Raw genomic sequence first — 23,523 nt, forward strand, 5'->3', positions numbered from 1 at the left:
TCTTCCCTGGCAGTGTTTCTGTAAACATCCTGTTATTACGGACTCTGTCACTTTCAGGCTGTGACTCGACTCACAGTCCCCTTGTTCCCACATGATGCTACATTTAGCATATGAAGAGCTCAAATGAGTGGGTGTTTATTTAAAACGAGTCTAAACGTGTGACAAGAATTGTGATGACAGTATTAGAGTTTCAACCTTCCTAAATTAGTAGTATATTACCAGCTGGGACAGTGTTGCTTGTTTTATGGGTTGGATTTCTTTTTATGTGACCCTTGGGGAGCACCAAAGATGGACATTCAGTTTTACCTCAACATTTCCTCATCTCAGCAAAATCGTTTTTTTTGACATGACTCCGTACAACCGTATAAGTAACCAGTTTTAAATAAGTGGTTAACTTTGTGAATTGAAACAAAATGTTCTGCACAGGCTTTGTTTTCAGTGGGGGGATAAGCATATTTAGGATTAAAGTCACGTGTCACCCTGCTGGACACCTGTATAAAAACATTAAAAACATTACAATTGGAGAATTCCCAGATCCCATGATTTGTATTTTTGATGATTGCAAGGTTTTGCATTGCAACTACATAGGGTTAGGGTTAGGAGACAGGGTTAGGGTTAGGAGACATAATCTACTAGTAGCTTTCATATTTTTATTTAGCTATTTATAAGGCCAGGAGAATGTCTGGAAAACCACCTTCTAAGGAATTCCCAAGCTTACAGGAAATGGAGTGTGGTTAGCTGGCAACGTTTGAGACTTTTGTTCTGGTGTAACACAAACCCTCTTAAAAAATATCTCTCTCCACCACATTTACTCCTTTTGTGTAACAGAAAGGCACTGGAAGTGACTTTGTGTCCGCTTTTCCTGCTTGTTGTAATGCCTTTACAATTTGAAAAGTTGTTTTCCACAGTTTTAATCCCATGTGTGAGCGGCTACTGCGTCACTCCGGCCTGAACGGGCAGCACGTGTGTGCCCGAGGCCTAGAGAGAGTGACGTGAGCCTGGCTTCCTCAGGATGGACGACAGAGAGGCCTGCAGCAACCAGAGGGCCAGAGGAACGACAAAAACATCCTCCTCTGCTCCCCCTTCACCAACCGACCCCCCTCAGCCTTGTCCCTTTCCACGCTCTGATGCTTGTTTTCAGGAAGAGCAGGCTTCCTGTGTGATGGAGCGCTGGATGAGAGGAGGAAGAGGGGGATGGGACGAGAGGAAGAGACAGACACTGGGAGATGGATAGGGATGGGGGTGATGGTCTCGTTTGAGGGAGTTTGTTGCATTGGTTGTTTTTCTTGACAGGCACAGGCAGCTGTGAGTAGAATAGTGAACAGGGAGGATTAACGAACAAACCCCTTTTGGTCTTGCTTCAAGTATTGTAATATGTAAGGAAAGCGGCCCGATATTTGAGAGAAAAACTTACATCAAATGTAATATATAGAGACCATGCAGGAAGTTGGACCTTTCATTTTGTACTTTTGCACGCCTGTACTTTAACTGTTTATTTGTTCCATTAATGTTGGAAAGTAGTAAGCAATGGGTCAATCTTCAAAGGACATGGGAACCAGCAGATGTATGTATGGACTTGATGGTAAGTTGCATTTTATACAAACAAAAGGAAAAGTATTGAATTGTACAAGTCTGCATGTCTAGATCCAAAGCTAATGTTCGATATCATGAATGCATTCACACATACTGGCTTTGGTGGGTTTTGTTAGGTGTGATTCGACCCAAAGGGTATCCCTCACTAGCATCAGTCATCCTTTTATTGTTATTATTAAGTTACTAGTTGTTTTGTTTCTATTTCATGTAAAACCTAAAAAAGAGGAGGTCTCTTGTGATGGTCTCTTTCCATCACAGTTTGAAGTTAAATGGTGAGCTTTCAAGTATATTTTTGCAATTATTTTGAGTATCTTTGTTAGATCTTTGTTGTCCAACATTATTTTCTTGGATATTTCTCTGTGAACCTTTTCCTTATTTGATTTGATATTTTGTTTATTTGATCATGTGGTTGCTGTTGTTGTAACATATACACATCTATATGCCTTTGGGTTGTGGGAAAGGTCTTAACACCAATTATTCAATTAGTGTGAGCTATTCATAAGACAACTAATCTTTTCCTTGAGACCTTCTCTGTGTGGAAAGAATACATATGAAAGGTATTTCGAGCAACCTGTGTCAGATTTCAGTTGAATGATAATATCATCAGGTTAGACTTGATGTCCCGCTGCATGCTAAAACTAAATCCCAGTCCCTCTCTAATGTCTGAAGCGACAGACACAGAGACAGACAGAGAGACCCGTTGATCCATACATGCATCCCCGAGGAAAGTGGCTGCTCCTCCTTTTTCCCGGACTCAGTTACTGCCTCTTCTATTTCTATCTGACCAGCTGTGGTGCAGGCATGCCAGTGACGCTCTCAATTTCAGCCAAGACGTCCCTCCAACACACACTTTAAGCTCCACCCTGCACTCTCGCAAACACATTTATCTTACACATTTGTTTTGGGGCCAATCTTTCAATAGGACTGGTTTTCTGAGTTTGTGGCAATCAATATGTCAGTGCTCTCATTATATCACATGTCACTTGTTAGACGCTTTTATCCAAAGAGACTTACATACTCAATCCTGTGGGCAATCCCCACAGGAGCAATTTGGGCTGAAGTGTCGACATGCTGACTGCAGTGGGGTTTGAACCTGTGCTCCCTTGATTCGAACACCAACGCTCTAACCACTGCGCCACACGCCTCCTTTTCACTCTTTCCACTAGCGTGTGAATCTTTGTCTTTACACGCATTTGTTTACCTGTAAGTCATTGCATGTGTGATTATGTGGGCCTATGCATTTATCTGCAGTGTGCATGGTGTTGCATTTTCAGTTTATTAAATAAAGGACATCAAACTGCCCATAGCCCTGGCCTGCAATGAAACAACACAGTCTCACGGCATTTAGTGTTATAGTCACGAAATTAATCTATTGATTCGTGTTCACCAACACCATTTTCGCATTTTTTTAACGAGTAATGAATATACTTTATTACTCGTTTCCATTCATGTCAATTGCAGATAAATGTTTAGTCTTCTCAAGCACCAACTATCAAATATCTCTCCTGATTGTTGGCACTTGACAATCACCTTCCCTGAATTTTACTCAGGTGTAACTAAAGTCTGATTTAAGGGTTGTTTATATTTCACATCATTAATCAGAATCTGCAAAGTAACTCAAATAAATGTAGTGGAGTAAAAATACCAGGTTAACCTCTGAATTGTAGTGGAGTAGAATTACAAAGTAACAATGAGCTGTCATGTGGGTATATTAATGCTGCGCATTATGTACACAAGCGATTTTCACCCATTTATTAATTATATGTTTTACATTTGATAACACCAATGTGTTTAATACTGGCAACTTCTAATTGTGGGAAAAACGAAAACGTTCAGTAGAGACGTCCCATAGAACATTTTGCGAAACACAATAGCCAGCATGTGTAGTTCTGGGGGGGCGTTCGATTCTAGTTTTGGATAGTCTGGCGTGGTTTCGTTCCATTTCAAACAGCTGTTTGACGCTCGGTGTAACCTTGGCGCACTAGTAGTCCTAAACGATAGCTGGGAATTATGGTTAGTGTAGTGCAGGGGTGCCCAACCTTTTTTGAACCGAGAGCTACTTTTAAAGTTGCCAGTCTGCCGAGATCTACCAGTCCAAATAGAGAGGCATAGCCATTACTGACAGCCTAGCCTACTATCAGGTAAATACACACTTCTACTTGTATAAAACTGACCTTTGTACGATGAATACTTCATAAAATACTGCAGATCCTTTATCTTACCTCTTTCTAATCTACACACATACAAGTATTTAACTGAAGTTACACAACAGTGTTGTTGATACAGAGTTGGAGTTTATTCAAACGTCACATACTACAGTGGGTAATGTTTTCAAGAAACATTGAACAGTATGACACAGGAAAAAAAGAAAAGACTCTGAACCCTTTCTTTGCCATTATATAAAATTAGTGTTGCTACAAAAGTATAAATTAGGCTTACTAATAAGACAACTCAGATCTGAAGCTGCACAGGAATCTGCTGCCAAAGTGCAATAAAAAAAGACACAATTAATAGAATCAAACCCTTTTTTTGTTGCATTTTAGTAGAGTATAAAAATAAATGCCTTTAAAATAGGATGCAAGCAACACTAGTTTCTGAACTGAATTGATAATAGACTATAATCAATTTAAACAGAACAGATCTGAATGTTTGCATTCTTATACCATTGTGTACAATAATTATAATGAATAAGTTCAAACAAACTAAAACTTACAGCTGATTAATAACGGTATCTAACTTGAGTTTTTATTATATCAAAAACCTGTTGAAATGCTACTGTTATTTTTACTGTCCCCAAAAAGCGCGTCGGCAGCCTCCAGGAATGCTTCTTTCACAACTTCGCCGTCTTTGAAAGACTTCATGTGTTTCTCAAGAACGTGCCTGACACGATAAGATGCTCTGGTTGCAGCCTTGCTCTTGTTGTTGGGCCTGGTGAAAATGGACTGCTGTGCATTTAGCTGTCCTTTCAGGCCCCTCCCCTTTTGGAGCGTAGGGCAGAATTAGGAGGGAATTCCGTCTCGTAGCGTTTGTGCACTGTTTTGAAATGCCGCTCCTAAATTACCCTTCTTCGATAAAGCCAGCTCGCATTGCAGATGAGACAGATGGACTTTGAATTGGAATAGATACAAAAATAATCATCCTCCCACTCGGAGGGAAAATTATATAGGCCTATGTTGGGCTTTTTTGCTTCTGCCATAATTGCGGTCTTGTGTGTGTGCGGACTGTCACTTCTGTTGACACGGACAACGTCAGCGAAATACTGCCCAATGCCCACCAGCCACGCCCCGACACATGGGGTCACGCCGGCCAATCACAAAGCTTTGATGCGTTCAAGTGCATTATTCTGGACAGGAAGATTATGTTTCAGGACATTAACATACAACAGAATGTTGTTGTTCTATTTTTAGACACATCTCGCGATCGACTGGGAATCTCCCCGCGATCGACCGGTCGATCGCGATCGACTGGTTGGGCACCCCTGGTGTAGTGTCTTCGGCCATCCTAAACTCAGAAATGTTTTTCGGATTTGATATGGCATTAACACCATATCCCTACATGCATTGCGGCTAAAACACCCAATCAGCGAGCTTAAACCATAGCTGAGAATCTTGGGTAATCAGTGCAGTGGCTGTGTATCGCAATGATGCTCGAAATGTCCCTTATACAGTAGGCCTACGTCTGTTTCCGGTTATTTTTATTTTGAAATTCAGTTCCTGACGGACGCCAAAAAAAGCCCAAGATTATGGAATCAAACAAATAAATAAAAACAAGGATAATTGTGTGTTATTGGTGAGTAAATAACAGTGTGTTATTTAGAAAAGAATAACAAATTAGAAGGAACATTTTTTTTTTTAAATATAGATTTCAGTATTCTGAGGCTCTGAGCCCCATTTATTTTCCTCACAGACGACAAAAAAAGTCCGACATTATACGATTTAAAATAAAAACAATAATCGTGGCTTGATATTGAGTAAGAAGATGTTTTTATGAACCACACAGCTTCCGGTCTTCCAAGACCCGAACGGACAAAAAGACGTGCTGCAGGCACGAAATATACTACCAATAGAAATACATTGCTTTTAAAATCGTTGTGTGACACGAAAAAAAAGGGGAAATTGTGTTGGTGAACACGAATCAATAGATTAAATGTCGTGACTATAACACGAAATGCCGTGAGACTGGGTTGTGGATACACACAGCTAGCAAACTAGCTAACTCACCTAGATGGGTTCCTAGCTAATGTTGCTAACTAAGCTAAGTACACAGATAAAGAAATCAAAGGGTAAACACAAAAATACATTTTTCACAATTACCAGGCCAGGACCAGAAACACCCTAGTTGTCTAGAAACTGATCCTGACATAGAAATTGTCTGATAAACTAGCATTGTATACAAACATAAAGCTAGCAACCTGGATGGGATCCTAGCTAACTTAGCTAAGTACAAAGTAACAGAAAACTCAAAGCGTAAAACAACTTTCTGTTTTATTTGGAATTATGTTTTGGTCCATTCCCAGTCCAGGACCAGTAACACCTGCTGTCTAGAAACTGGTTCTTACGTATGACAAAGTGAGTTACTAAACATTGTCAGAGTTTGGCTATCGTCAAGACGTATCAAATACAAATTTAAATAGAGAAAGTCTGTTCAGCAACTGCAAAGAGATACATGTTTACTAAAGTCAGAAAAACAGCCTTGCCTGTATATTTGACGGCATAGGGTTAAAGGAGTAACATCAGAAGGCCGTAAACTGGGTTATTTCAACATATTGACTCAGGGAAACACACACTGAACATTTGACTCAAGGGGAAAAATACTGCTGAGAATATAAAATCATTGGAAAATCTCCTTAATGTGTCATACATAGGTTACTGAGCCTGGAACATATACGCTCCCAAATAAAAACCTGCTTTATGTTGCAGCCCTGTGGACGGCAGCAACGCTCTGAGGTTGTCCTGGTTCAGAAGCTGGAGAGGAAATACTCCTCCTCAGCATGGTAGATTAACAGCAAATAAGAAATTCCTGTTAAATGCATAGCCATCTGTATCCTCTGAGTCCCCCCCCCCCCTGTATTTCTTATCTGTTTGAACCGTAACTAAGGGGCAATCCTGACTCAATACATTTTTGACTTAAATGTGGTACATGTGCAACTGGATCAGGGCCTGATGAATACCAGCCAGCTTAGGACGCAAGTGATAGGATATAGTGTTGAGGTGGTGGGTTTGGTGAGGGGAGTTAGGGACTCCCTCGGATGGGTTTAAGGGGGTGGGGGGTGCTGCAGAGATATCATGGGGCAATGCATCGCCTGCATTCAGTGGACAGTTACTATACTGTTCTCAAGTACACTTTTGAAGTACTTCACTTGAGTATTTCCATCTAAAAAAATATATATATATATGTTAGTAATTTAGTTTTTGGGAGAAGGAGTGGGATTAAACAAGTGTAAATTCATATATCTTTTAAAGTTCATTGAGATGCTAATAATCTTTTATTACAAGAGAACTGCGGTGTTACTATAGTTACAAAATCAAGTACTTCTGTCTAAAACAATCTAGATTTATGTACAGAAGGATGTTCGGAAAGTAACCGCTTAGGCCTTCTTACTTTAAGTCTCCGTTAAAGCCAGGGTTTAACATGAAGGCATAAAACGTGTCCCGTTTCGTTCTTCCTATAGTGTGCTGTACTGTGATATACCCCGGGGCGTCGCCTGATCCCCAAATAAAGATATTTATGTATATTCCACAGCCTCTGTGAGCCTCATCACATTTAAGATTAGCTGCTGAAACAGATCCGTTCTTATTTGATCAGAGCTGTGTGTGTGTGTGTGTGTGTGTGTGTGTGTGTGTGTGTGTGTGTGTGTGTGTGTGTGTGTGTGTGTGTGTGTGTGTGTGTGTGTGTGTGTGTCTGTGTGTGTGTGTGTGTGTTGTGTGTGTGTGTAAATGAGAGCTCTGTCAACGAGCGCTTGAACTCAGCTCCGCCATTAACACGTTAGTCGAGGAGTCCCACAGCTGTCCCGGCCTGCTATGTGTCCCGGGTCAGAGGTCAGAGCCCCGCTTTTCAACACCTTTCTCGCAGTCTTTTTGCCCGTCAGCAGTCCTGACATTTCAAGTCAATTCCTCCTCACTCGTGTGTGTGTGTCAACCGTGTGTTAACTTTATGTTAGGGGCTGAAATATCATTTCGCCTGCTAAGCTTCTCCCTCAGCGGTGGATTGGTTACAGGGTGGGATGAGGTAAGTGTTTACATTCATACGCAGTTGCAGTCGTTACTCAATCCACATGAAGTGACAGACAGGCACAGGCCTTTCACCACTGGATTTAGCAGCAGACTGATATAAAAGTTTTTTAAAGTATTAAAAGCTGTTTTATTTCTTGCTCTGTGCAGGTGGGATCGGAGAATCGTACAGGAAATAGCCAAAAACATTAAAAGGAAAAGGACACAGTTTTTTATTTGGTTAGAGGACATTTATTTTACATTTTGCTTTGCTCTTGTTTTTCATTACGAAGTTTACATTTAGTTTGTGTGTGTGTGGCCTAGCATTACTATACTTGTGGGGACCTAAATCTGTTTACACAGTCACGTGTGGGGACTCGCCTCCCTTATGGGGACAAAATGGAGGTCCCCATGAGGGGAATCATTAATTTTAGGGTGAAGACTTCGTAAGGTTAAGGGTTAGGTTAAGGGTTAGGGTAAGGGTTAGGTTAAGGGTAAGGGTTAGGCATGTGTTGGTTAAGGTTAGGATAAGTCTCCAGAAAATGCATGTAAGTCAATGTAATGTCCCCTGAAGTGATGTATACATGGTATGTGTGTGTGTGTGTTTCACAAATCCTCAACCCAATTACCAACACTGATGCTGACTGTAGCACACTACTGCGGTCTAGTGGTAGATCACAGCAATGATATATACTGTAGAAAAAAAACACAATTTCTACTATTGGTTGTGCTGTTGATGGATCTATTTAGGTGTTTTCTCTAGATGTGTTATGATGTACTGATTACATTCAGCCACTCTAAAATAACAAACACATCTGTCCTATAAACAACATTTTACAATTGTTGTAGGTGCAGTTTTGCTGCAACCTTTATTTTTAAATTCTGAACGTTTTCAAGTGTCTTAAACACAATTGAAAAAGTATTAACTTTGCATATAAACTATGTATAGATACCGTTTATCAATGTGTATGAAATGTGCATTTATGTGTCCGAACATAGTTTTAGGGGGGGGGGGGGACTCACTCACCTCTGATTTGGAACACACTTTGGTTGCTTAGCGTTTAATGTGACATACTCGCTACATATTTGTTTTGTGCACCTTTTTCATAGCTTACTATCCGATGTATGCTTACAATCTGACACCTGGTCGCTACGATTTTAGAGGTTGACGCCCAGCAACTTCCCAAAAGAGAAATAGGTGAAGGGGTCATGCAGATACAGACACACCTCTAGAGGGTTGTAAATGATGAATGGGAGGATTTCTATACGTGTTTTTTTTTAATGAAAATCCTACACATTGTGTCTCGAATGTGAGCTCATTTGAAGTTTCCACTGTACAATTGAATCCTTCATCCTGCATGTTCCAGTTATATTTGTTAATGGCTGCATAATAATAAAAGCAGGGATATTCCACAAACAAATACCATAGCTGAATGCATTTTTGACCCTTATAAAACTTACATTTTCTGTGTTTTTCTCTCATTAATACAACAAAACGCACCATCGTATGCCAACATTTAAACTTGTATCTTTCAGCAGGCTCTTGTTCTGCCAACTCCACTTTGCAAGATATCCATTCCCCTCTGTCATTGAATGGATTGTCTATGGTGAATGATGGAGTAATAAATGACTTTCACTAATCCCCGCTCTTATACAGTAGCACCGGGAAATAAGTAAAGATAGATTTACTTCCACCTATCCAAACCACCCCCCACATACACACATCTCTCTCTCCCCCTTCCTCTGTCTGTGTGTTACAACCACACACTCGCCCCCTTTCTTTACACTCACACAGACTCACACTTCTCCCAATATGGCGGTGTGTTTGGCAGCAGCGGTGCTAGTTCAGGCGGGCAGAGTTCCCAGGTCTGGACTCAGGGAGAGCAGGTGTGCTGCTGTCAACAGAGGCTCATAAATACTCCGGCAGCGATCCAAGATGGATTACATGTTCATGTCATCATATTAAAGGCTCTTTGTCAGCAAACACTTCTAAGAACCTATAATCTTCCGCCTATGAGAAAAGTCTTCTCTGCATACAAAGGGAGTTTACGGTTGCTCAACAAATTAGTCCCTCAATTTACAACCAGAGGATGTATTCATCCCTCAGGGTGTGTATACGTTGGGTGTGGTGCATTGTGTTATAGTGTCCCTGCATGTGAGGTCGGCCCAGACCCTAGGTTTTTTTTAATCAACCCTAAAAACTCACTTCTTCTCCCTGGCCTTCTAGTCAGAGCGGAGCACGACTCATGACATTTCCCTGTGTTTGAATTTTATATTTGCTGTTGTAATTTATTGTCTTCTGTTTGCGATTTGTGTTATTTATTATTTGCATGTACAGCACTTTGGCTCGACCAAAAATCGTTTTTTAAATGTGCTATATAAATAAAACCTGATTTGATATTGATTTGATATATCTCTCTGTACAGCACTTTGGTCTGAAGGTTTTAAAGTGCTATATAAATAAAGTTGGATTGGATTGGATAGTGATTATTGGTTGTAATTTAAATTAATATGGCAAAAAAAAGAAAATATGCTACCCATAATATTGATACAAGGTGCCCCCTTAGGTGCATGTCTTTGTGCATATACATCTTCTGTTTCATTTTTGGAAGATGGGTGTGCGATTACATTTGTATTATTTGTAAAAAGTAATATATAAACATTTTAATTACATAAAATGTTAAGACTTCAAAAAAGTTCCCCGGGTAGTCTTAGTAATATTTCAAACCTTTATTTATACAGATAAATCCCATTCAGATCATTGATCTCTTTTTCAAGGGAGACCTGCTCAAGTAGTAACATTACATTACATTACATTGCATTTAGCTGACGCTTTTATCCAAAGCGACTTACAATAAGTGCGTTGGACCAACAAAATACAACTTGAAGAAAACAGAATCATATAAGTACATCAGGTTTCATAGAGCAAAAACATTTCAAGTGCTACTCAACTGGCTTTAGATAAGCCAGTACTTTATTAGTATAAAAGTGCTTTCGTTAATAGTTCTATCGCTCGAAGTGGAGTCGAAAGAGATGAGTTTTCAGTTTGCGCCGGAAGATGTGCAAGCTATCAGCCGTCCTGATGTCAATGGGGAGCTCATTCCACCATCTTGGAGCCAGGACAGCAAACCCACATAGTTCCACATGAAACATAAAAACAAAAAAGATATACATATCTCTCCCCACAAGAACAGGATGTTTCACCCCAAAACATATTTTAAAATGCAGTTTGTGGGGGGACTCAGTCTGTAGGGACTTGTTTCGGGAACCGAGGGGTCTTTGGTTCAATAACTAATAAAAGTCTGTCTTTCTTTAAAAAACATCAAAATATCTTGAAATGATTGCACCACCATTATTACCCTGTATCTATTCTTCCACCTCCCTCTCTCTATTTCCTCTTCTTAACAACTACTTTTTCTCCCTCTTGTAACAAAAGATGTCTAATCAATTCTCACATGCAAACAGTACAGCCATGGCCGTATCCACCATTGAGGTCACCGAGGTCCGGACCTCGGTAATTTTTTTCGAGCTGTGTATAACTAAACATTGTGAAATAATTGCACTAAACGGGGTTCTTTGTAGTACTTCCATTTACTGACCATGGGGGCGCTGCATAAGTACGTAGCCTCGATTAAAGCAAACAGAAGAAGATGACATGTATCAACAAACCACCGCAGCCCGGACTTGTATCGGAGCAGCGGAGGAGTGATGAGGTATCTAGAGATCTGAGTCCAGAGGAGGAGTGATGAGGTATCTAGAGATCTGAGTCCAGAGGAGGAGTGATGAGGTATCTAGAGATCTGAGTCCAGCGGGCTGCTTGTGTTCCTGTTCATCAGGACATCATATGAGCAGCAGATCCTGTGTGAACGCTCTACGTTAGTCACTGGACGTCCGACAACATGCACACTAACTGATATTGCAGCTATAGGCTATACTTTGGTTTAAATTGCGTGAATAAACTAGCTAGAGAGCTAAAGTTAATTACATTCATCCAATGTCAGAAGGATTACCTTTTAACAAACGTTTTAATGTTTTTCTTTCATTTCAATTTGAGTAAAACATTGAAGATATAACATTGTGTTGTTTTCTTTTTACACTGACTCAGATATAATGAAAATACTACGTCAGTCGAAGCTCAGCTTTGGTAAGAGAGAGACAGGCAGAGAGAGAGAGGAGAGAGAGAGGAGAGAGAGAGAGAGAGAGAGAGAGAGAGAGAAGAGAGAAGAGACAAGAGAGACAGATGAGAGAGAAGAGAGAGAGATCTCATCTCCTTCTCTCTCTCATCTCCTCTCTCTCTCGAGAGATGGGATATACTCTCTAGAAGTAGAGAGCTTAGAGGACCTAGGATAGACTCTATAGATATCCCCACTCTCTGCTCTATCTCGCTCTCTCTCTCTCTCTCTCTCTTCTCCTCTCTTCTCTCTCTCTCTCCTCTCTCTCTCCTCTCTTATAATCTCTATCTCTCTCTCTCTCCTCTCTATCTCTCCTCTCTCTCATCTTCTCTTACTCTCGTCTCTCTCCCTCTCTGCCCCTCTCTCTCTCTCTCTCTCCTCATCTCTATCTCTATCTCTCTATATCTCTCTCTCTCTCCTCTATATCTCTCTCTCTCTCTCTCTCTCTCTCCCTCTCTCATCTCCTCTCTCCTCCCCTCTTCTCTCTCTCTCTCTCTCTCTCTCTCTCTCCCTCCTCTTCTCCTCTCTCTCTCTCTCTCTACTCGCCTCTCTCTCTCTCTTCGCTCTCTCTCTCTCTCTCGCTCTTCTCTCCCCCTTCTCTCTGCTCTGACTGGTCTCTTGGCCTTTGAGGTCTATTGCTTGCAGGTACATCACACCAAAGAATGTCGCTTATAACCCCATCTAACTATCTATCAACAATAGTCTTCATTTACAATAGGCATAATTGTAAAACAACATACATCTATTGCAGTTATGATGTCATAATAACATACAATTGTATAAAACACTGTTTTCTTACATCTTTGTTCTCTTTTGAGAATCAAACAAAACAGATTTAAAGTAAAAAAATAATGCAAACAAACGAGTGAAATGAACTAAATAGCTGAATTGCTTTTAATTCACTGGCAGGAGCGACAAGTGAGGAGGAGCAAACAGGAAACAACGAGGGAGAGGTTGAACAAAGAGAAAGAGTAGAGGACAGAGAGACTCAAGAACAGAAAGAAGACAGAGAGAGTAAAGAAGATGGAAGAGATGGGGCAGGTTATGGAAAGGAGAGAGACATGGAAAATGAATGTTGACAATGTTTTGTGATCATTTTAGCCTCTTCTGCATGTCCAGATCATTAATAGTAACAATCAACTGATTCTTATGTATTACACTTTCAAAATAATGGATGCTGACATTGTCAGCCCACTGACATGGTTTGAAATCAATATATTATCCAATGTGTGACCCCCCACAGGACTTAAAAAGCACCTAACTAGATCATGAAAATCCCCCAAATCTCGGGGGGTATCCCCCGAACCCCCCTAACATCTTTGGACCTCGGTATTTAGGAAATCCTGGATACGGCCCTGAGTACAGCTTACATGCAGACTAAAGATGGCATTCGTTTTATGACCGTTGAAGCCACACACCTTGTACAAATATGTACACAACAGTGACATGTTTACCACTCTGTATGTTGTTGTTTTAGTGTCACGTTTCCCTCCCTCTCTGCCCCTCTCTCCTCTGCAGCCCCTGAGACCCTGCTGTGTCCAAATAAAGGCTGCAAATAGCACCAGCGGCGCCCTGACTGGATGTTTTCCCGTATTACCCACAGTGCTTTGCCCACTGCCCCGATCACCATTGGTGTTGCTCTCTCGGCAGCTCCACTCGTGTTCCTCCTTCAGGACTCGATCGGTGTGTTTCCCTGCATGCTCAGAATAAGCCCAGAGATCTCCAATTACCCTCCTCTCACGGATTGCTCGGTGTCACTCGCCGCCTGCCGCCTGGATCTGATGTTTCTGCGCCTGCAGTGTAAAAGGATAGTTGTTCAGTTCTCCTGGCGCACACTGTGCCTGTTACAACCAGTAGCGTGGCGTGGGGAAAAAATTAGGGGAAGCCAATAATACGTCCTTTCTTTTGGGTCGGGGGTGTGGTGGTGGTCAATGTAATAACGTAACCAGATGAGTGATTACAGCACCCGGTATCATTTTACACACATTTGTATCAGATGCAGGACTTACACACGCCTGTTATCTAACCGACAGGTCCGCACGCACTCTCCAGCCGAAACTCTAATAAGCATTCATTCACAAACTAAATCAGGAGACCTTTAACGTTTTACGTCCGATACACTCCTTTTTTCCTCGCTGAACACAGCTCCAGTTTGGGCATTGGCCTGTCATCAGATTGTATTTGTTGTTGCTGCTGTAGCGGAAGTTTAGTACAATTATTTTTGATGAAATACTCCAAATCTCCACCCTCCATAATTGCACTTGCTTCAGTTGCTTGCTACTTTCTAACGGCGGTGAGAGTGGTGCAGTGGCGCTATCTATCTTCTATCGATTAGATTTATGATTCGAAAATGATAAAAGTAGGGTAGACATGTGGATATTATCCGACTGAACAAAACTTGCATTTATCTAACAGGTTCGTTTTCCACTGACCTTATTTCGAACTATTTTCCTAAATCCTATGGAGAAATCCCATTGCGTTTTTGTCGAGGGAAACCGAGCGCAGCTTACTTCCGGATTTTAGGACGCGTCACTGCAACACTAAATTGATGCGATTTGATTGGATTGTGAGGCAAGGGAAGCCAGCCGCCTCTGGCTTCCCTTGGCATAGCACTGACCAATCACAGGTTGGCAGGGGCATCACGTGAGCCTCATCTGATTGGTCAATCCCTCCATTTCTTTCACCAAGGAAAGCCAGATTCGGCTGGCCTCCTCTCGCAGCAGAGAGTGCAATCTACTGTTTCACCATAACATGTAGAGGGGCGCTGTTGTTTCACTCTTTGTAAAATACTCAATGAGAATGGGGGAGAGACGGCCGGCAGCAACACACAGCAAAGGAGAATTATCGAAACAAAACAAAGTGTTCTTATTTATTTATTTAAATTATAACTACAATCCGAAAAAACAGGGGAAGCCTGGCTTCCATTGGCCTCCGGGAGAAAACGCCACTGGTTACAACTCAATTGGAGCAATTTTAAGACATAGGAAAGCAACTAATTGACACAATTCAAGCTGAGGGGCTTGGGCTTGTTCTCACCCTCTTTAGCCCAACGGACACATTCCTTATTTTAGTTCACCTGTTAAAGCCCAGGGGGTTACGTTTCCCTGCATGGATCCATGGTATGCTGCAGGGGATTGTGGGATTGAGACATTTCTCCAGAGAGTTGGCAGGCACACTTCTGACTAAAGGAGAAGAGGAGATCAGAGGAGAAATGATATTCACCCCTACTTAAAGCAGATCATAATGAATTGTGTACTGATTGACATTCTGTAATTTGTGTTCTCATGTTTAATTGCACTTATAGTAAGTTGTTTTGGATAAAAGATGCTAAATGTAATGATAAAATACAAGGCTTGATTCAGTCGGACAGCCTGAAACCAAAGACGTGTCAATAATTCCTCTGATACTTGGATGCAGAAGTTGTCGAGATATCAGATTTTGAGAAACCCAGACAGCACTCATTCCTCCAAAGTGAAAATGGATTGTGCCGGAATAAGCTCCCATTTTGCGCCATGAAGTCTTTCTGCTGCGGCGACTGTATCGCCTCCTCACATGCACTGCTAAGTCCAGTGGAAAAAGAGTTGACTGTACTGAAACACGGTAGCAGTGCACCGGCTGACCTGATATGGCTGACACGAGGACTCTGAGGACGAGTTTACGTGACGGGAAGGGGGAGGTTTAGCAACAAAAAAAACGAATTACAGTAAAGGCAGGAAGCAGAAGAATGGAAACACCATCCGTCCATCTCTTTTGCTTCAGAATCCTATGTTCTCTTTTATTTTTAGCTCTTTTGGACACCAGAGGTGGACTGAATGGTGATATTTGTCGCCTCCTGGGAACAGCATCCTGATGCTGTCAGGGTGTGTGAAGCAGAACTCCAGCATCAGTGATTTTGTTGCCAGGGGGAGGACTGTACCAGCAGTAAACGTATTCATAAATGTGACTGTTTGGAAGTTACATGATAAAAGAGAGGATGAATGTTACAGTGTAAATGAAAGCAGCAGCAGAAGAACTGGAGCATTTTAACAGTAGTTATAGTATAGAAGTTGTAAGAACGATGTAGTGGCAGCATTTGTGTATCTATTTCAATGAGTAAAAATCAGTGCTGGACAGTAATTAAGTACATCACCTCAAGTACTGTACATAAGTAGAAGTATGAGTACCTCATACTTCTACTTATGTACTACTTTGTACTTGTACTCCACTAAGACTAGGACACAAATATGGTCATATGGTTATAACTATGGTCGTTGGTTATAACTTGAAGATTAAGATTAATTAAACAAAATATAATCAGCAAATAATTGATCAGGTATTATGTTATGTTGTAGGTTATTAAAGTGGTGACATACTGTATATTGTTCATTAACCGTCCTGTTGTACTCGGGTCAAATTTGACCTGGGATAAAGGTATGTCAGGATAATAGGTGATAAATGTATGTGCCTGAAAATATGCTCCACGAGAAAATAATTATGGTCACTTTCATTAGGTTTTGGGTTTTATTCAAATTTATAGCAGATGTGGTCAAACCGGGAGGACAACAGCCGCACAGTCGATAGGAAGACAACACTAAATGGTACGAACAACTATGAATTTCTTTACTTAATTATCTTTTAAATGAACAACAACATGTGTCATTTATTGCGTAATTCCAACAGGATATAACGAAACTGAATTGACCCTTTGCCACCCAGCTGTATATATATATAGTTAACATAACTCCCAGCTGATTTCCCAACTGCAACATTAAAGTGATGGACACATTGATGCATCAGTAATATATATTCTAAAAAAAAGCTGTTGTGCAATATGTGTATGTAAGTGTCTGACCTGGTGTCAACTCTGAAGGCAGACACTCTGTAAGGGATGAGCTCCTCCTGCAGGCTTGGATGTATGGGACAGCTGATTTTTTTGCATGGGAAGTACATTTTAAAGGCAATACTTTTGTACTTTCACTTAATACACTGTAATATTCCTACTTGTATTTAAGTAAAGGTTGTGAGTACTCTGTCCACTACTGGTACAACTTGAAATAGCTGCATCAATGAAAGCAGCAGTAATAGACGAATGTGTACAAAGAGGTATTGTTTTATACTTTATGTCAATGTATGTGTATAAACCACATTTTTAAAGTGTATTTCCTGTTTTTTGTAATAACCTGAAGAGCTGCTGCAGTTCTCTCCTTTGCCTCAGTGCTGCCTGCAGTTCTGCTTTCAGCCTCTAGAGGGAGCTAATGTTCACTGTTGCATCTGTAAAACCATGCACCAAAAACTGTTTACTTATATGCAATTTTAATCTGATCAATTTAGAGTATGAAGAAATGTTCCACAACACTGAATCAAGAACACATTTACGATCTTATAAAACACATTGTAACGCCACACTCCAGTATTTACAGTAGGTAGTAGTACTTCAAGTTGAACCACCATTCATCCAAAGATTAAATAAATAAAGCTGTAACAACTCGGTAAAAATAAACAGAACAGTTCATTAATCTATTACTCATTTCACTTGAGAAACATATTTACTTGTGGTGTCAGCTCTGTATGTTATACTGTCATAGATGATCTTGTTTCACTGGGCATAATCATCAGGGTGAGATGTGTGTAAAAGGTGATGGCTGCAGGGAAAAGGTCCTGACTAGAAATAAAGCTCATTAAAAGACAACTAAAACCTGTTTAATGTAAAAAAAAAAAGGGGAATTCTTCAAATTATTGTGAATCCACAACCTGGAAACCGAACGATATGTTTGCATTGCCAGAGTTACTGCTTTTGTGTTTGCATGAATGTAGGCATGGTAAAATGATTAAGAAGTGACAGTCACTCTTGTCTATGTCACTGTGACATCCACTGTCATGTTGTGTTGCATTAGCCCAGATAAGGTATTGATCCTTCCTGCTCTGAGCTGGTGCAGACAGGCCAGCAGCCTCCAGGGAGCTCGCTGTATATCTGAGATCTTTGTCCTTCCTCTGTCCTCACTTCCTCCCTCTTCATCACCTCCACTCAGTCACTACCTCCTCTGATCTACTCTCCTTATTTCATTTCCCCCCCTCCTCCTCTTCCTCCTCTCTTTTTCTGTGGATAACCTCCATCTCCTCTCTCTCCGTCCATATGTTTCTCCTGTGGTTCCCCTCAATGCCTCAGTGTCCACCGTGCAGCAAGACTAAATGAGCGGGGCTCGCACAATGCAAGGTAGGGAAAATAAATATTCTGGTGTCATGCGTGGGGAGGATGCAGAGTGTTGCAACGCATTTTGCAGCGTCATGATGCAGCAAAATTAGAAAGCAATGCATATCGGTTCAAACATATGTTCCTCGCTTTCTTTTTCCAGAGTTAAAATACTTCAGGGATGGAGCTACGCTGGTGATTTCATTGGACGGTTTTAATTGGCTTCCTAAAAAGAGATGCAGTGACAAAGAAATCAAGAAAAGGTATTATTTATGTCTTGTTAACTTGGATGTTTGTGTCTTGTTTTTGGTGGAATAATGGATGTCTATTTGTGTACTGGCTGTTTATAATCTGTTTTTACCTTGACCCCTCCACCTGTTACACGGTCGGGTGTTAATTGACCTGAAACAGGGGAGATTACAGGCTTCACGGCCTAATGAATGCATGTGTGTGTGTGTGTGTGTGTGACCTACAGTAGTGTGTGTCCTTTCACATCCTTTACGTCACTGCTGCTGTGAGTCAGCTCCCCTCTTCCTTTCCTGAGTCACTCATCCAGCGGTTGCTTGGTTACTGCAGAGCTGTAAAAGTTTCCTATTGCGTCTTTGTCTCCGCGGATGGATGGGCCCCGATATTTATTCAGGCTCAGGAGTGAGTGGCCAAATAATGCATGTGTTTGTGTGCGCGCTGTTTCATCAGTTTTAGTACATCCTGTTGTTAACAGACACTCGAGGGGCTGTCTGTGCGCTGCAGCTGACCTCTTACATTTCCAATGGATCAGACAGAAATGGAATAGTATTTGACCGTAATAGGAGATTATTTTAAGAAAAGCTGACTTGTTATTTTGAATTAAAGTGCCAGCCAGTGTGCTCCAGCTAAAAACCCCAAACTCTTTGACTAGGCCCTTTAACAGTCCCTTAAAACACGTTATTAAAAGACAGATATATGCAAGCAACATTGTAATTGGTATGACATTATACTTCTTTTGCTATATGCTTTTTCAAAATGTAGGGGGAAGGCTTAAAAATGTCACTCAAAGGAACACATACCAAACAGGTGGGGACTACAAATTACCACAAAGAAACCGAAAATGATGACAAAGAAATGCAAAACAACTGCAAAGTCACACAAACTGACTCACGGCTAGGGCAAGGGGAAACCCCTACCACAAAGAGACACAAAATGACCACACGTAAAGACAAAATGATTACAAAAAGGGACCTTATTTTTCGACAAAAATAATGGTGGTTAAAGGCAACAAACTTTGTGATTCTGTTTAAATTGTGTCTTGAGATACAAATATGATGTTTTTCAATTTAAGATTATTTAGCAAAGTAAAGATTTGTTGTAAAAGTATTGAAGTATGAGGCCGTGGAAAATACGTTAGAAAAACGACCTACCTCAAAGGTTTGCAGGTGACGTCATAACTTTCTCACTGCAGTGCGATGTCTGCATGTTTTGGGACTAACTCACACAAGCAACAGGTCTTCGGAAGTTGCTGAAAAAGAAAACCGTCATGTGGAATTCATTACATAATTCAAACGGGATACTTTTTTAGTTTTTTGCCATTGATTACTGTTCATACTTTTAGCTGAAATAAGGTCGTATAGGGGAGACTAGAAAGGATGGAGCTTTGTCCATCTATTCAGGGAAAAAGGACTATTATAGGTAGTACAAAAACTGGCTAAAACTACAAAAATATGACCTGAGTGTTGTGCCTGTTTACAGATTGTACGGCTACACCCTGCGTTTCGAAGTGAGTCTTTGCACGTGTTGACAGTAGAAACTCTACAGTCCACGCTTACCACAGTACGGTTAAATACATCTAAATATAGTTAGATACACACACACACACCCAGCCATCTGCCATTATAGGATGATTAGAGTTGTTTGACAGGCCCACAAATGTTTGACATCCTTTACTTGTTCGTAATGACATAATAAACAGAACCAATGCAAACAATAGGAGTCTGAATAAGCTGTTGTGCATTACCTTACAGGAATGAAGAGCTCCAGCTGTTCATATCCTCCGATCAGATGGTCCAGGCTGATGAAAAGCTGCAGACCATCACCTGCATCCTCGATCAGAGAGGAACTGCTTCCTCTGAGTTATGGCGGAAGAGTGACTGCAGATCCAGTCTGGTAACGTCGCCAAAACCAATCTCTACCCCTCCTCAACATCAAACTTCAACACTCACTTCCTTCGTTTCTTTTGTCCCAGATTACCCAAAGGACACCCCATGGACGAGACTAATTCTTAGCATGCAGGACATTTTCAGCTTGATCAAAAGGGACTCAAACATGGTGACCCCACAGGACTGTGTCACAATGAATCAGCTTAATAGCTTTATCATTTTCTGTGATGAGGACATACCACTTCAACGTTTTGGGGACATAACCGCGGAGGATTGTCGGACATCTAAAGGGGATACTGACTGGCATTTTAGTGATACCAACATGTTAAGTGATTTGAAAAACTTCACTGCCCATGCTGCCAACACCAAGAACTCTAACAGGAATACACATGAACTGGTTATCAGAGACAGTTTTAACAACCTTAAAAGTCTTCTGAGGTCTTATCAAATATGCGATTCACCAGGAGAATTGTCTCGGACAAACATGGATGTAAAACGGAGGAAGAGCGTGTCCTTTCATGATGAAGTCATTGTCTTCCTGTTTGATCAGGTACTGGTTTCCTATGTGGGTGTTTGGCTTTGTTTCTCATGTAGAATATGCACTTCAAATTCTCTATTAATTCACTATTTTGATCTTAACAAAGGATATGACACTTCCATAGTTTCCTGTTTAATTTAGACTGACTTTCCACTGTTGCCGTTCTTAGGAGAGTCCCACCATGGAGCTGCACCCTGAGGCCTGCACATCTCTGCCAGATGTCACATTAGAAGACAGTGGTACTATTTTTAAAAGATGATACCAGTGGTTGTATCCTTAGTATTTCATATAATTAACACCTTTGACCATTTTGCAGAAGTGGAAAGTCCCATTTAAGTACATTTACTCATTTTACTTATTGTAAATTGAGTAAATTAGTATAAAATGTATTTTGTTCTGAAATGAGGATCTGCATCCAATATTTAAAAAATGATTTCAGGGTGAAATAGGACCAAGATGTTAGGAGGGATAATTAAAACAAACAGTTCTTCTTTCTTCCTTTTTTTTATTGAAGAATTGTATTTGTTGTAACTGGTCGAAAATGTATTGAACGTCACTGAATATATTTGCTTATGGCTATATATATTAAAAAATATCTATAATATTAGCCATACTAAATACTTAAACTGAAATTCCTCTGACAGTGTACCAAGATCAAAGCGTGAAACTAACTTTAATGTTCAATGCTGCTGTTGATGCTGCTAGATATTGGCACTTCATCGTCACTAACTGTGTGTTTTACCTGCAGGCCTGGAGTGGGAAGACGAATTCTCAGCGTTGGAGAAGAACTGCCATTTTCAGTGTGTCACACACTCTCAGCCACACACCCTTTCCCTGCAGACACCGACCACCGCTGCTTTATCCCGGCATCTCTATCTCTCCCAAACCTGCCTTTTCCTCACCCATGTCACCGAGGCAGACCTTGAGCCATGAGATAAAAAAGGTTAATTAAACACACACACACATGCACACACATTCAGTTGTACTGGTGCTGTTTTGTATGAACCAGTGGTGGTCAAACAGCCAAAAGGCCAGCTCACTGTCACCGTGGCCTAATGTGACATCCACACTTGTTTTTCTTTCAGACAGCCAGCCTTGGCCTAATGGAAAAACTGACTAATCGGGCAGATCTGGTCCTCTTCACCTTCTCCCTCCTCTTTTATGATGAGTCAGGGACTTTAATGGCTTTTCTCCCTCTCTCTGCTTGAAAGCACCTGCCGTTCGTGACATCAGAGCCACGTAGGACTGTGTGACGGTGCATTCAGCTTTCACAGTTGTTGGTGTGACAAGATCCCTGGAAATGATGTGAGAAAAAAACAGCCAGTTGCATACAAATCTTAGTACCTTTCCAGCTGTGGACCTCTTTGGAAGCTGCTTTCCATGCCAGGTTATGTCCTTGGACTTAATCTGTGAATAGAAACACACATTTAAATTTCAATAAACATCATTTACTAAAATTGTGTCTGAAATCTCGTTTAAGTTGTTGTTAGAATTCCAGATTAAGGAGTTTGTGTTGTTTATTTATTCAGTTTGTTGTCATGCTTGTGGAGGCCCTGTTTGCTCGCCTCATTACTAAAGTGTATTCAGCTCAGAATTTATCAGCGGCTGTGGCTGAATCAACAGAGTAAGCCGGAGAGCCAGTGAAGCCAGAAACTGAACAAACTAAAAGTAAAAGATAATGTTTCCACAGTGGCAGCATCAGCGAGGTTTGGTTGATTAGATACAGTGTACCTGAGGAAACACACACACACACACACACACACACACACACACACACACACACACACACACACACACACACACACACACACACACACACACACACACACACACACACACACACACACACACACACACACACACACACACACACACACACACACACACACACACACACACACACACACACACACACACACACACACACAAGCTGTTCAAGGACACCAAAGTGTTTGGCTGTCACACCTGGAATTCTGTTGTTGTTGCATATTTGTGATATTCTCACATTAATGATAATGTTGCTAAAAGCCAAATTACACTGTTATCTTTTTACTTAAATCCTAAAATACTCTTTGGTAATGTCCTATTCTCAACTGTAGGCTTCTACTATGTTCTTTGAATTATTTCTGTTTAAGCTTTTTCTGGTGTTACTTTACAAAAGAGTTCACACATACTATTACAGGTTTTCCTTTAAACTAGCGTGCCACTTAGCTTCAAAATGGTAGCATTAAAAGGGAAACATCTGGATTATTAATACTCTCTGTTTTGGCAGAAACTTAACAAACACCATGTGGATTCATTAAGACGTTTCCCTAACTCATTAATTCAATATTTTACTCACCTCTCTGCTACACTGATGCTGCATTTTCTTGTAAGGAGGCACTTGCTAGCTGCTAGCTTACATTGAGCTTTTCCTCAGTTTGGCTCCTGAACATCATGGATTGGATATAACATGTATTGTAAATGTTTAGCCTAGTTATGAACTTTAGAAATCATGATTATAATGTATATTATTAGTACCATTAAACTAACCTACTCTAAGTGAGGCTAATTTATGACAACATAATATAAAATAACAAGCTTGCTAGCTGCTAGCTAACACTTGGCTCAGTTTGGCTCCTGAACCTAATGAATTAAGTATAAAATGTAAAGTAAAAATAACTTTTTAGTAGAGTTATGATCTCTGTAAATGTAAGCTACCCTACTCTTA

General features: G+C 40.7%; 1 protein-coding gene across 7 annotated transcripts; it reads left to right on the forward strand.

Moving 5' to 3' along the window:
- The first annotated feature begins 1,294 nt into the window (after positions 1-1,294).
- LOC117544837 lies at positions 1,295-22,264 on the forward strand. Of its 7 annotated transcripts, XR_004568729.1 has the most exons (7): positions 15,898-18,167; positions 18,307-18,406; positions 20,141-20,282; positions 20,362-20,825; positions 20,983-21,052; positions 21,562-21,756; positions 21,899-22,264. XR_004568729.1 is itself a non-coding variant. In XM_034214307.1 (6 exons), the coding sequence occupies exons 1-5, from the start codon at positions 1,528-1,530 to the stop codon at positions 21,744-21,746; spliced, it is 1,095 nt and encodes a 364-aa protein (XP_034070198.1). In that variant the 5' UTR covers positions 1,295-1,527; the 3' UTR covers positions 21,747-21,756; positions 21,903-22,264. The 7 variants fall into 7 exon arrangements, 6 of the variants coding, with proteins under 6 accessions (XP_034070198.1, XP_034070195.1, XP_034070200.1 ...); XM_034214307.1 differs by lacking the exon at positions 15,898-18,167 and adding an exon at positions 1,295-1,582 and having other exon boundaries at positions 20,141-20,825; positions 21,903-22,264; XM_034214306.1 differs by lacking the exon at positions 15,898-18,167 and adding an exon at positions 1,296-1,582 and having other exon boundaries at positions 20,141-20,825.
- Positions 22,265-23,523: the final 1,259 nt, after the last annotated feature.

The sequence above is a fragment of the Gymnodraco acuticeps genome, unplaced genomic scaffold (genome assembly GCF_902827175.1).
Source record: "Gymnodraco acuticeps unplaced genomic scaffold, fGymAcu1.1, whole genome shotgun sequence".
Taxonomy (NCBI): Eukaryota; Metazoa; Chordata; class Actinopteri; order Perciformes; family Bathydraconidae; genus Gymnodraco; species Gymnodraco acuticeps.

Coding starts and splice junctions, on each gene's coding strand:
- LOC117544837 (XM_034214304.1), top strand. CDS start 1,528: ATGGGTCAATCTTCAAAGGACATGGGAACCAGCAGATGTATGTATGGA. Junction 20,826..21,561: donor TTGTCTTCCTGTTTGATCAG/GTACTGGTTTCC, acceptor TTTTACCTGCAG/GCCTGGAGTGGGAAGACGAA. Junction 21,757..21,898: donor TGAGCCATGAGATAAAAAAG/GTTAATTAAACA, acceptor TTTTTCTTTCAG/ACAGCCAGCCTTGGCCTAAT.